We start from the raw sequence: 14,975 nt of genomic DNA on the forward strand, positions 1-14,975 counted from the left end.
CACACACTCAAACACACATATTCACCCTCTACATTCTCTATACATGTGTCGCACAAGATTGTTGGTGTGTCAATGAACATCAAGGCTTTGGGCTGAAGTGAAGGAAAGTTTTTTTACATCTCGCTGGAGCAGCAACTTTAACCCTCAAACTTATCGACCACAAAATGGAGAGCAAACATATCATCAGTGTTCCACGCACTACCTCCACTTTCTTTCTTTCTTTTTGATTCACCTTGATTTAATATGACGAGGTGGAGGTGCACCTAATTCATTCTCTTTCTCTGGCATCATGAAAGTGTGTGAGCGGGTTAACGGAGTTTGACTGGAGCGCCGTGGCCAAAGAAGATAAGATCATACCGCTGCCCCCGCTGTCTCTGTTCATTAAGAGCAACATCCTGGAGGTGGAGCACCTGTCCAGTTTTAAATGCCAAGGCACCAAGACCTATCAGACCTCTCCCTTTGAGGGGCTGTAGAAAACCTGTCTCCAGGATCCACAGCAGACATTTCTTAGCTGTAAATGCTCTGAGAGTTCCATGTCAGAAAAGACATTGTGGCGGCTCTGCCAGGCACTGATAGCATAGAAACTCGACAGTGTCTGCCTGGTCGTAGTCAGCCGTCAGTTAAGTGCAGGGTCAAACTGGTACGGCAGCTCCGTAACGCTGCAGGGTACCCAGGATATGTGAGAAGATGGTGGACGGCGCTGGAGCTGGAGCCAGCTGTTCATTAGTGCACTTGTTTCAGTATTAAGCCACATCTATGGCCGTGCAGCTTCTTCTTTTTTTTGCATTGTAGATTCTAATGCAATCTTAATATTTTGATAAATAATTTTAGAGCGTCATATATTTTGCTCGTCCTCACCAACACCCAGAGGCGATTTCACAGGCAAATTGTTTTAAATCTCAGATGGGCTGCAGTATATTGAGTCAGCCGTGGAACGCCGCTGCCAGGATTAGTCAGCTGCGTCGCTGTTGTTGATAACAGATCCGCCGCGCCAGCAGTCCGCTTCCGTCTCTCTTCTCTCCGTCCCGCGTCCTCTTTTCCTGGGTCGTCGCTCTCTTACCAAATGGCATGAAAGGGTCACACTTTTACGGCTGTCATTTTCATTTCTAATCCTTCAAGGCAATGTCATGGCTCGCACCAACAATGCAGAGCTGTGAGCAGCCAAATGCTGGCAGGTTTTTTGTTGATGGAAGGTCCCACAGGTGAACATGGTGTACATTGTGTATATTTGAATATTTACAATACACCGGGATTTGGCCTTGCATTTTGTCTTTTCTAAATAATGAAGATACTAAAATACAGAATGTTTCCTCTAAAGTTTTAGAGGAATTTGAATACTACAAATCTTGACGTTGTATAAATGGGATGTCAGATTTGTTTTAAATTATATAGAAAGAATATTTTATTGTTGAAAGAATTCTGTAAAAAACTACAGTGTGTATCAAAAGGAGAATACTTTTTTGCTAAAAGTAACACCGGTATTTATCAAAATATGATTAGTATGTTTCCAACAATCAAATTCACTTCAAAATATATTTTTTGATTGACAACCATGACCTGTAATGGCAGCACGATGTCAGCTGCTCATTTCAGCTGCAGCTAAAATGTGATAAGATATTTATAGACCAATTATAGTGTATCTTCTATCAGGGCCATATGCACACACAGTCCCGCCCGCACACACAACCGTGCAGAAGCCCTGAGTGCATGCAGATTGACACATTTGAACAAAGTTCTTAATTGCTGTTAGACAACTGTTGTTCGGTTCTCAAAGTGGATCTAAAAAGCCTTGGACCAAAAAATGATTTTATTGAACTCCAATAAAGCACATTCTGTAGTATTGCATTCCTCAATCTTACAGAGACTTTTAAGAATGTAAAAAAGATTCAAAAGATTGAATAAAACATACTATAAATTAACTTTTAGAAATAATCCTGTGTTATTTTGATGAATGCCGTGCTGCAATAATAAATAGAGGAATTTATTTTTAATTTTTGGGGGGTGGGGTTTTATCCAATTTCAGGATTATCTATTGAGTTTAAGCATCAAAGTCATTACATACTTTTTCAATTTTTCATACAAAAATATAAAGGAATTTGAAACTTTAGGTAAATAAGATTACAGTCCATCTGTGTGAGGAACCTTCTGCAGACAGAACAAGACAAGTTGAGCTGATGGAAAGACAAAAGGGCAGGAAGAAGCAGTCTATGAGGACGTGGTATAGCTGATAGGAATAGTCTGAGAACGGGAGAGTGTTACAGCATCTAGAGATTTGAAAATCCAGAAAGTACCCCTCTCTTTTGTTGTCTGGGCGGATGTTGCCAGCACTGCAGACCTGTCAGTCATTCATCTCTTGGGGAGGCGGGCTCATTGCATCGGTTGAGGAGCGGGGTGGTGGGGGGGGGGGGGGGGGGCTGAGGAGAATGGTTGATTGGCAGAATGGAGAGGGAAAGGAGACAGTGGGGTAGAATGCTTGGAAAGTGGAGCAGATGAGTGCATAGCAGAGAAGGATATGGAGCGTAAATACAAACAAAGACGGCCAGCATGAGAGAGAGAGAGAGAGACTTATTTTTTTATGATGAGTACAAAGGGACATTTTACAAAGTAGGGCAACACCTGAATGAGGCAATAAGCCTGGACATCTGAATGCAGTATTACAGTATTTTTGTTCCTATTATGAAAAAAAAATCCTAAAGGAGTATGAATGAACGCTTGAGATGGTTTAAAATGGTGGCTGCTGGATGATCTGAGCAGACCAACCAGCCTCAGAGGACAACTGTTAAAAATACCTGCTTGGGCTGGTCACATATTACCAATTTAATTATCATTCCTAGAACATAAAAACAGATCCAGCGGTGGAGAGTTGTGGGAGTTGGCATGTGTGTGGTCTGCAGCAGGATGGTCATTTGTATTACACAACATCTCCTTAGCGGTTCTGAATTTAGGAGAAAATTTCACATCTACGGGGTTATTCTTGTTTTTAACAATTGGGAAGGTGATCAACAGCAAGCATTAAGGAGGTCTTCAGGGGTAAGTAGAGGATATTAGTCCACTGTCTTTCTGTTTGGTGTTTCAATTCTGGTCATTTAGACTGAGCACGTAGCACCTGAGACCAGGTACGGGCTGCTGAGCTCAAGGACAGTCAGGTGTGGAGGGTAGAAATCAGCGGGAGTCAACTAGTGGACCTTCTTGTTAAATGCACCTCTCTTCTTGCTCAGCATCGCTGCTTTCAGGAATGATGATTCATTGCGAGCCAATAAAATTATGACAACGTTAATGCGGTGGTCAAAGATCGCTGTCATGAGGGTCGGTCGTGGAACATTCTTAAACATTAGGATTATCTAAGGCCCATTTCATTGGGAATGGCAAATGTGGAAATAAAAAGGAATGATGTGCTCAAGAAGCGAGCCAAATTTCCCGACATCATGTAGACCATTTTAGTAAGCTGAGTTGGAGGATTCCTCCGATGCCTTGGCAAAGATTGGGCCGCTAATGGACATGAACTCATTGAGCTAACCCAGCTGTTTGGATGGTGTTACGCGGCGGGTGTGGTCTGGACAGCTCTGAAAGCAAGCTGTCCACATGGAGAAGACTGTGTGTAATGATTCTTTGTAACAAGGCGAGAGTTATTGTCAAAGAGCTGATTGGCCCCTGGTAATGTTTCGGTCCCAGTAGGGGTGGTTGTCCGGTGGATGGGTTGGAGGAAGAGGAAAGTGACAGTGTTAGGTGAGATTAAGGCATTTTGCAGGAGCGATGAAGCGCAGGAAGCACCTGGCAAAGATGTTAGTTAAAAAGGCCTACGATCTAAATATACACATTACATTCAAAGAGCCTCTGGCTACAAGTGAGGCAAGTGGGTTTGAGCATAGAATGGGTTTTGTGTCGTAGAGATGCCAAAGCAACACCCAGGGAGTATTGGGATGTGAGATTGTTTGTTTGTTTTAAACTCTATTATTTTGTGCTAAGTATTTTCTGTTTCTGCACAATTCCTCACAAATTCACTATAACCTCATTAACTGTGATGAAGCCATAGATGTAGGTATAAAGATACTGTGAGAAATCCTTTTAGCGTCACATGATAGGCCCCTGTCTACATGGGTAGGCCTTGTTAGGTCGGGCTGTGGTGGTAAAGCAGGGCATGTTGTGCACAGGGGAGTCACATTAATGCGGAGCCCTCACACCTTGCAAGATAAATGTGCTGCATCTGTGATAGTATGCAACTTTTCTCCAAAGGTGCCAAAGAGGTGAATGCAAGCGGGAAGACATTTACAGTACGGAGCTCTCTGCAGCTGCACGTGGACAGAAATGATGATGGAGTGGCCTACACCTGCAAAGTGGACCATGTGGCCCTCGCACAGACACCACAGCAAGCTACCGAAGTACTGGAGGTCCACTGTGAGTGCACAGACTGAGACATGCACACACTCACACACACACACACACACACACACACACACATACACACACATGGAGCGTACGGAAGAGGAAATACATTAAAGAGGAAGTTACCAAGAATGCTTTTACAGCTGCAGAATCCTGTTGGATGGGAAAGAAAGTTTAATAATGTATCATTTATAGAGAAGTCCACGTGCTGGGTTTCTATCAGGACAGTGTTCTTGTAATGACATATTGTAAACATTTGATTTTGAATATTTGTGTTAATCATTTAATCACAACATTAAGTCAATTACGGGATGTTAAGCTCAATATTTTTTATGTACATGTAATCCCGTCGTTCCTAGATGCTCCTCGTGTGCAGATCGTCCACTCCCTCGCTGTCCCCCAGGAGGGTCAGTACTTAAAGCTGGAATGCGTGTCCAAAGGAAACCCTTCGTAAGTCACTCAAATTCTGTAATGGTTTATGTCACCCTGTTAGATGACGCTTCAGAAAATAAATCACACCTCTTCTCTTTCATCATCTAACCTCCCAGGCCCGATCCTGTTATGTGGACAAAGGACGGGGGTGAACTTCCTGACCTGGACAGGATGATTGTAGAGGGGAGGGAGCTCACCTTTACTTCACTCAACAAGACGGACAATGGCACCTACCGCTGTGAAGCCGGCAACCACTTAGGGACCAGTAGTGCTGAATACGTGCTCTACGTCTATGGTGAGTTAAACGGAAAGGCTGACGTGGGTAGTGTTTCGTTTCCAAAGGTAGAGAAACTGCAAGAGGGAAAAAAAGCTGCAATGCAGGATGCGTTGAACTCCGATAATGCCACAAAAAAGGGGGGGGAAAGTATGAACCTCACAGGCACTCGCTCCAAAATCCATTGCAGAAAGAACCCAGGATTATAATACATCCTGATCTGCATACTATATCAGTGCCCGGAGTCATTAGTGGTGCCATCTCTCACAGGGAGAATAAGGGCCTTGGGTGACACAAATGCCACCAACGCCTTTCCTTAAATAAACCTGCGTCCCAGATCCTACACACAAACACACACATGCACACAGCAGGGAAATGTGTGAGGGTGGCACAATTTAGTGCTGCGTTGTCAGGAATTTCACCAGGAAGGATAAGTAATGCCTAGTAATGCCAGAGGAGGTGGGGGATAAAGGGACTCAGGGAAAACAGATAGCTCATCCTCACTTCTGTTTATCCAGTGCCATTTGTCTCCTGGCATTACGGAATAATATTTAAAAATAAGGAGAGCCGTTACGTCACTGTTTCACCGTTGGCTTTGGCAATGACTTAGGATGAAAATGCTGGTAGTTTTTGGCCAGAGACTTCATAGGACTGGAAGCAGAATACATTTTGGATCAATAGAATATTACATTAATCGTGACAAGCACTTAGGGGGTGTTTCATTTGCTCTCTGATTTAAAAGCAGATCTAATCAGACTAATAGGAGAGAAAGCTGTCTTTTCCAGTAACTTCTAGACTGTCCTTCTTATGTGCTATTTGTTCAGTTGTAACTAACTAAAAGGGGAGATAATAGAGGAGGGGACTAATGTTGAGTTTACGCTACAAGATTTTAGTGCCATTTAGAGTGCGTATTTACCTACAACTCTCTGCAGGACAGACAATCATTGCTTTCAGCATCTCGACAACCATTCTCTCCAACATATTCATTTTCTTAGTTTTCAATTTGAATGACCGTTTTAGGAAAAAAATGATCCCAGTCTTGGATGTGCTTTTGAGTCTCTCTCTGCATCACTTTTCGCAAGTGTTTCGAAGACTTGTCAGGTATTCCTCCGGGTGAAATATCATGTAATATGCATAGCCTGCATAAAAAAAGAGGATGGAGCCACCGTGACATTGCCGATTTGTTTGTTGACTATCGTTTTTAGGCTTCAAGTCTCACGTTTTAGCCATCGCCACCGGGTTCTTTTGAGCCAGAATTGACCATGTTTGGCCGAGCGGCTTGAGTTAGAGAGGGATACACATTGATACGCCTCCACTCTGATTGATAGGTTGCCATGGTGGCGATGCTCTAAAGCCAAAGCTGATTTATTCTCTAATTTACTCTAAATGAGGCGGTCATTTACAAAATGAAGAAATGAGAACTTGACTTGGCCACGGCATTCACCAAATTAAAGGCATTGACAGTAAAGCGCTCTAGTAGATCCCCGTACGGAAGAAAGGATTTAAATGTCAGAGAAATATAATCACATCCTCTAAAAGAAGGAATTTTTAATGGCGTAGAACTTTATCTTCAGCATGCAAAATTAAAAGAAGGTAAATTCAAGATCAAAAAGAAACCTTTTACAACTTTAGCTTCATCTCATCACACTATATTTTGTTTTTCACACTCATCCAAATGCTTCTGTGAAAAGACAAACGCAATGTTAGAAATTGACTACCAATATTTATATTCACTGGGTAAGACCTTATTTTTTAAAGTCAAATCTTTCATGAAGGATGTATTGAAACAAAAAGATCTGTGGGTTTCTAGGCAGAATGAACCTACAGATCAGAAGATTGCCTTTCCATGTGTGGATCTGATTACCAGAGTTTAAAGAAAACAAATCCTAATCCAGCATGTTGATTTGGCTTACCTTTATCACTTAACACCTTGAATGTTTAATTTAAAACCTTCCGCATATAACAATTCCTTCATATTTCAGCTGAATGTAACAACAATAACCAGCGCACTTAATTGAAATGATGAATTATATTCTGCAAAAAGGCAATGGGATGTGGGAGGGTCCTGTTGAAATGGCACACAGTCTGTTCCTACGCTTCATTAGTGATTACCACACCTTTTAGCCTTTCACAATTGCTGCCATAATTCTTTGAAAATACCTTTTTAATAGTTACCTTCCAATGAGGAGACGTTTTTTCTCTACTCTTTTTTTTTTTCCAAGAGACATGCACTTAGCTGCTTCGTGATTCCCGCTAAGGCTGAAATGTCACCGAGACACTGAGGACAGTTGGCCCTGAGAAAGAGTACCGCTGCCAATTAAGAGCCTCAAGCTGGCCATGAAAAGCAGAGGGACACAAACATAAAAGCCGAGGTGGTATTGTAACCTCATTAACTTTGTCACAGAATGTCTCGGTGCCATTTCTCCTGTTGCTTTAACATGTGACGGGGACAAACACGGCTCTGGAGAAAACACCGCTTGTATTGTGCTGTAGTGACAAATTAAAAAAATAAAATAGAATGACAGTGACGCCTTGGCTGCCCTCTCCTCAAATGATCCTTGCAAATACTGCACACTCCCAGTGTGGGATCGTTCCTCAAAGACAAAAACCAACACTAGCAGAGTCAAGGTTAATCCTGTTCCTATGTTACGGAGATTACCCTCATATTCAAATCACAATGATGATAAAAATCCAGAGGTGTGGTACTCCAAATATTCCTTTCCGTCATTCATCGCCGCACAGGCCTCAGGCGTTATGATTCTGGCGATGGTCCTTCCACGCCTTTGCCATTCTTGTGAATGTGATATCACAGAAAATCCTGGATGGAATCTCTATAAATCTGAGCTAATCGACGTGGACGTAAAGATGAGCCGATCCATTTACGTCGGTCAGAGGCCAAGGTCACTCTGACCTTACGCCCGTCCCCTTCTTGTGAGAGCGGTACATAAGCGGTGCAGCGGCTTGCATCAACAGCATCTCATTGTAGCTTATTTTTGTTTATGCTTTTGCACTGTGCCATGATCATGCCTTTTTGTTTCCCCTCGCTGTACGATGTCGTGACCATTGCGTTTCAAAATGTATGACTAACCCCTCATGTGAATTCATTTTTTTGTTGTTGTATTGTTTTGTATATATGTGTCTGTCGACCCCCTCCTCCTCCGCCTCCCTCCACCAGACCCCCCCACAACCCTGCCTCCATCCACCACTCCCCCCCTGCATTCCATCCCTCCAGATCCCACCCGCGCCTCAGACCGCACAGTCACTGACAGCAGAGGTACAGTACCGCCCCGCGAGTCTCCGCGGCCACCTCGGCATGCCGCTCTATATTCCCTCTTCATTTTATGTCTCTTCTATCCCGCCACCTCTCCCTCAGCTATTGCTCCGCCTGAAGCGTCGGTGTTCATGCCTCATGTTGACAGGCCAAGACGCCGAGACGCTGACATATGGAAAATATCTGATGCTAAACATTCTTCCTGGGAAGGATTTATTTTCCAATCTAGCTTTTTTTGTTTCATCTCCCTCCGGGGTTATAAACGTAACCGGTGCGTCTTTTTAATGGGCGGTGACATCGAGCGCGTCTATTGAAACGTCTCGGTTTGGTGTGTTTTTTTATTTACGAGCGTTATTCATAGTTCTCAAAGTCTCTTAGACGCACTTGGTCATTGCATTCACAAAGAGTTGAGCTGTTGAAATGCACAATCTACTGTTCCCTCGGCATTTTTAAGACTTCACTACTGCTGTGGCTCAAATGACCAACTGAAAATGTCTGACCACCGGGGTCATCATCAGGACTCCTAATAGACATAACGCCACCATGTTGGCATTGTACTACTCGTTGGTGTTCTGTGTGATGCAAACCTCAACGCATTATAATATAATTTCTACATAAACGAAAATGAAATGAGAGAGGCAAAAAATATTCCTGGTACGTTGCCCCTTGGCCACAAAAAACTGCCTCCTTGGGGGTTAAATGTCACCTCTTGGCTGAGGAAGCAGCTAAAGCTATTGTAGCATACGCAGGGATGCCAGCGACACACAATGTGCCCCCAGAGGAATGTCGGCCGCGTCTTGGACGAGGTTAGGGACACGCCGCCGAATAGCCCATTGTGTGCACGAGCCCTCCGAGGCCACGGCAGAATGTCACTCGCGCCTGTGATGGCCGCAACCCAGGAGCCCGCTGGTCGTCTCCAGAAAGATGTCCTCGACAGGGATAGAAATACTGCTGACCTGAAGTGATAAAAAGGAACAATTTAAGGGAGCTCCACAATGCTGCCAACGCAGCGGAGGGACAGTTTAGAGGAAGTCTCTCCCTTCCTCTCAGTGTAGGTCACTGAGATGGTCAAAAGGGCCCTGCAGTCATAACTTGACATTTTAGGATAATCTGGAGTCAAGTGACATGTATTATTTCTCCAAAACACAACGATTCAGCCCCAAATACAATTCAGTGTAAATTGAATAACTGTTTGAGACTCAGACGTGATTTCTTCTCTGTCCTAAATTCTCTGCATTTTTTCTGCAGTTCTCTCACGCGGCATCATTCTTTTTGATTCATGCCACTTCATTCTTCATCTGAATTACTTTTGAAGTCCCCTACAAGACATGATATCCCCTTTTCCCTTTCCGCCTTGCCTCTGCTGCTTTGCTTTCCCTCACAGCTTTAGTTTCACTTGTCTATCAACCATTTCTTCTCTCCCTGCCTGACGTCTCGCTACGTCTTGTTGGATATTCCTCTTCGGCTGTTGTTCTGTGATGTCTGTTTGTGTAGTGCAGAGACACAAGACGAGTCGAGCCCCTTACGGTATCTTCAGGGAATCTAAATATCAGACTCCTTCCCCCGTGTCCCCAGTCACAGGATACTACAATATCTGCTTTCATGTGTCTACTTGATTCATTACCAGGTCTTTTCACAGGTTTTTGGATGAAAGCAAACAACTGTTGAGCTGCACTGTCTTTAATAAAGTTGCCTTCCCCGGGGCGGATGAAATACACAGTGTAGGTTCAGCGCTGCAGCACTGTATGCTGAACATTAGCATATTATATGTCTGATGAGCTCTTTTAGGGGCACGTTTCTCTCTTCTGCCGTCTTTCATGCGCCAGCCTTTGCATTCTTCCTCCCTTGCTCTTCATCAACACACAATCGTGACAACTGAGGATGCGACTTCTTCCCACCAGAAACTGTCTGGGAGAAGATCAGAGAAGCAGAGGAGTTTTAAGCAGTTGCTATTGAAAGGAGAGAAATAACGAGGATCAGATCTCGTCACAGGACGGACTGTAGATGTAGTTTATTTTGCATTGAATGGTGAAACCTCATCAGCTATGTTCATTTGTGATCCTAGTAATTTGGCAAACCATATAAGCCTGCACATACAGGATCTGTAATAATTCTGCAAAAGTCACACCGTGAGTGTTGCTCTGTGTGTTAGTAGTGATTTTATTGTACTGCAAGGGCGGAAATTATCCCAGGAACTACATCAACTATTGAAAATGGCAATTTTAGATTACAGTATGACAAATACCCCCCTGTCAATGTAGAACCCCCCAAAAAAGATGCAAGTTTCTTTTTGTATGGATGCAGCCACCTGACCGTCGCACGCTGTCACTGGAACCTTTAGCTGAATTCATGTGAAATAATTAAACGGGGGAAGAAATCACAAAGAATGCAGATATTCCGTAGCTGGCATTACACGCAATCTGCTGGGAACGCAGTAAGCCATGTAAGTTAAAAACAAAAATGTTCCACTGCGGATATTCTATGTGTGCCGAAGCCTCGATTTCACTCCCAAAAGAACAGCTGCCGACAGCACGGACACCATCCACCCGTACCGCACAGTCATGACAAATTGGCGGTACATTGACATTTGCTCAGAGCGAACATGTTCACCCTCTGATGACTAAATCTCTCTCACCCGCATGCGTGTTCGCTGACGCCGAATGTATCACTTTTGCTTCTGTTTCCTAGAATTTCACAGCTAAGACCAGAGTTGAAATGGAGCTGCCGTTATGTTAGACGGTGACCAGATCGGTATTGGCGTGTTACTGGAGAGCTTACTGGGGTTTGAGGGACACATGAGAGGTTATGATATGGATTATTAGGCTATATATAAGATTGTTCTGCACAATCTAGGAGTGACAATGAAACGGCATTACTAGAAAGCAATGACTGAAAACATTTGTATCCCCCTGTGCACAGCTGTACAGTTCCTCTCAGGGCAGGATTTCATATTTTTCTATCTACACAAAAGCATTGGTGGGATATGAAATGTGGCAGTATTTATATGATAGGACTTATAAGATAGGACTTTAAACTGATTTTGGCAATAAGTATTAGTGGAAATACCCCAATGGGAGCTTTATTCATGCTCGCAGAAACATTAGTGGATAAATACCTCATACTATAGACTCAGCGGCTCTAATGGTAATTACAGTTCGACAACAATCCATGCCTTCAACACTTAACTGTTGACGACCTTTCGGGTGTAGTGTGCGAGATATTCCTCTGTTTCCCCTTCATATTGGATAACGCCAGGACTGATGTAGCTGCAGTCTGGGATTCACTTTATTAATGAAGTGCTGGCAGGTATGCCCAACACACACACGCACACACACACACACACACACACACACACACACACACACACACTGCAATAGCCCAGCCAGCCTTAATGGCTATAATAACTCTTTCACTAAGTATCAGAGGTCTATGCAATGTCATCACCCCCCCCCCCCCCCCCCTCCATGCCCCCATCCCCCGTGAACACCCCCCCCCCCTCCCGCATCCACCACTGCGTTGTCTAGAATTTGCCAAATGCTCTTTCATGGCTTGCAAATGTGCTTTGACCTTGTGAAGCTGGAAGGTTGAATCCGTGCACAAGGGTTTCTTTGCTGTTTTCAAATATTTACTATTCGCTTCTCATAATCAGCATTCGTGTGGCCACCCTCGGCCCCCGTAGCCTGATATTGCCGCAGAAAACGGGCCCACTGCAGAGAAGACAGCAATTATTCATGCCTGGTGTCTCTGCCTGTGGAGAGGACAGGAACACTAAAACAATACCCATCATCTACCTCCTTGCACATTAAGAGTTATCTTATAATTTGGTCCGTTCCTTGAGCGCAACGGAAGGCAGAAGTAAAGAATTGTACAAGAAACCTTAATCAAAACGCATACAATAATATGCGATATATCGCTTAATTGTCTCGAGTTGATTCCAGAGGGCCGGTTGCTATTGGAGGCTCAGTGGAATCCATAGCTATCCCGCTTGTCGTGGTTGGTACTCAAACGACAAATACAAAGGCTTTTTCTCTCTGTGAGGTGATAGTGGTGAGAAACCCAAGCATTGATTGTTCAGGGTTCAAAAGTTTCTTCTTCAATTGAGCGCTGACCTAAATGAATAGGCATTAAAACAGAACCACTCGGCTCCTTTTTTGTGGTAGTGAGACGGGAGCCAGCGGATCTGCTCCAACTTCAAAGCACTAATCTGACATAGCTGCCGGTTAGGCAGCGGTATGGACTTCGCCGAGTGATTTCCTTCCATTGGTCTGAAAATCACACTCCTGCCGTAAGCAACAACATGCCAAATGTGTTTTGGATTTAACTCTAATATTAGATATTTTCATATATTTGAAGGCTGGTAAACAGGTGAACTTTTATCCCTTTATAAAATATTATTATTTATTATATTATGATAAACATTTTTAAGCTAATTATTTTTCAGAGGTGCTCTTTCAATAAGGTGTTGGAAAAAATGCTCAGTGATTTTTTTATTTAAAATTAAACCCCCATTACACCCTCTTCTTTTTGAGATTAAACATTGGAAATAATCAAGCCATTGAACCAATTTATACAAAAATAATTGTTGAGAGATTAGCATAAGTATTAGAAATTTCATTACTTTTCAGCTGTCATGGTTAATAACATACATTTTAATGTTCAGTGACTATTGCTGTTTCAAATTATTGAGGCTTTAAAAGGGAACTTCACGGGTCACGTTTTATGTCTTTCACCCCACTTTCACCTATTTGCTGCTGTTGACCCAGTAAAAACCTTTTCTGAGAATTAAATTAGGAAGGGGACAGTTTCCACTGCTTGCAGGGAGTTGTAACTGCTTTATTGCATTGCTATTGATCTTTTTTTTAATGGGGAGAAGAGAATAGGCCATGTGATAGGCTAAAGTCGCGTATTCTTGAGAGCAGGTGTCCACGGCAACGTGTTGGTTTATGTGCTTTAGGCAGGAAGGCCGAGCTCGGGTAGCGACGTCCCCGAGGGGTGAAATGGTTAAATATCGAGCACCACGACCGTCTTCTCCCCAGTCTCCACCCTTCCTACCATAAAGCTGAGGAGCACGGGAGAAATTAAAACATAATGCAAAGGTCTCTCCACTTACTGCTGGGCAATTATTATTGATAGCCTGTCACTTTAACTCGCTTTGGGGAAGAATTATAGCAACAATTTGGAACAAAGTGTAGAACAGAAAAAGAGCAATCATTAGATCCTGAGGCCGGTGTTATGAATTAATTGTAATAGCCTTTCTATTCATTAAATCTCAATGGCAGGGGACACATTCAGCAATCTTCAAGAGGCTCTCACACACACACACACACACAGTCAAGGTAGTCTAATTCTTATTTGTTGACATTGTATTGAGTCTTTCATTCATTTTTCTCTGCCTTTCCCCCTCGGGGGGTTGTTGAGCTTGTCGTGTCAGCTTCCTCCAGGATCACTCATCTCAGCGTTGGCTAGTCCTGCTGCTCTGCTGTTGCCTCACGCGGTGCGATTCTTCCAAGCTAACTAGCAGGATAATGCAATTTATGTAACTGAAAAGCAGCAGGAATATATCTGTGATTAAGTTAGCACAAAGGGGTTACATTGGCGTCACTGGTCATCTCTCCCTGCCTTACTCTTTTGAAGAGGTTATGGATTCTGCAGAACATGAAGCTGCTTTGATGAATTGATTATCGCAGGAGACGTAATTAATTTGTATGATTAATTATCTTGCTTTGCCTATAACTTCATGCTGTTAGCCTGCTGACCACAATTTGTTTTCATTCTGAGAAGAGAGAAAGAGGTGGTTGAATATTCAAGATAGTGTCCAAGTCCATTGAATGATTAGCAGAAGTAATTTGTTTTTCAGGATCTAATTAATCCACTCTGACCCAGCAAGTAATAATGTCCAGGACACACACACACACACAAACACACACTTGTCTCAGTAGCGTCTTGTCTTTTCTGTCTTTCTAACTCTGTCTCATGCATGGGCGCGTGCATTCAAAACGCACACGTGTCTTTCAGCCCACTTCCACGGCCTCCAGGGACTCTTTCATCTTGGCAGTAGACGCAGCCTTCGATGCAGATTGGGGAAGTTCTAGTCCCAGCCAAAACATTGGGTATAATTGACTCGTCAAACAAGTGAAGCCTGCAGGCACGTCTGACAACTCAGTCCTTTACTTTCAATCCGTTGCAGGTACTTCTTTATATTGTCTCTAGCTTTAGCTAAATTATTAAAGCGGGATTCATGCAGAGTAATATGTGTCCCTTTGTGTTTATTGCTGAATCATGTAATATGCAGGGCAAAGCCGTTCGATGTAACGCATCAAGGTCTGTTTTTGGTCACAGTTATTTCCAATAATCAGACTCACCGTAGGAAACAGTCGCACGGGCTCATTCAGGAAGCGATTAAATACAGAAAAATCCCCCTTTTTATGTAACCAAGACTTGCTTTTATTTTGTTTCTACACAGTAGATTTTTTGGATTCAGTAGTGATTTCCCATTTTTGTTTTTCTCTTAGGTAACATAACATTTTACCGGTGGTTAAGAGAAAGAGAAAAACACAACATGTGGTCAGTTTGGCAGGCAATACAGACAACCCTAACGTAAAATTCTTAATGCAG

The 14,975-nt window shown here is 43.2% G+C and overlaps 1 protein-coding gene across 4 annotated transcripts in view; it reads left to right on the plus strand.

Annotated features, from left to right (window-relative positions):
* cadm2a (cell adhesion molecule 2a) overlaps window positions 1-14,975 on the plus strand; it is a 157,526-nt gene that overhangs the window by 133,007 nt on the left and 9,544 nt on the right. For 2 of the 4 annotated variants that reach the window (XM_040181280.2, XM_040181282.2), the window contains 4 exons: window positions 4,234-4,395; window positions 4,743-4,833; window positions 4,932-5,110; window positions 8,265-8,363. In XM_040181280.2, coding sequence (XP_040037214.1) covers window positions 4,234-4,395; window positions 4,743-4,833; window positions 4,932-5,110; window positions 8,265-8,363 — 531 coding nt within the window. The remainder of the gene's footprint in view (window positions 1-4,233; window positions 4,396-4,742; window positions 4,834-4,931; window positions 5,111-8,264; window positions 8,364-14,975) is intronic. The other 2 variants (XM_040181283.2, XM_078106651.1) reach the window with 1 other exon arrangement.

This window comes from Gasterosteus aculeatus, chromosome 7 (genome assembly GCF_964276395.1).
Source record: "Gasterosteus aculeatus chromosome 7, fGasAcu3.hap1.1, whole genome shotgun sequence".
Taxonomy (NCBI): domain Eukaryota; kingdom Metazoa; phylum Chordata; class Actinopteri; order Perciformes; family Gasterosteidae; genus Gasterosteus; species Gasterosteus aculeatus.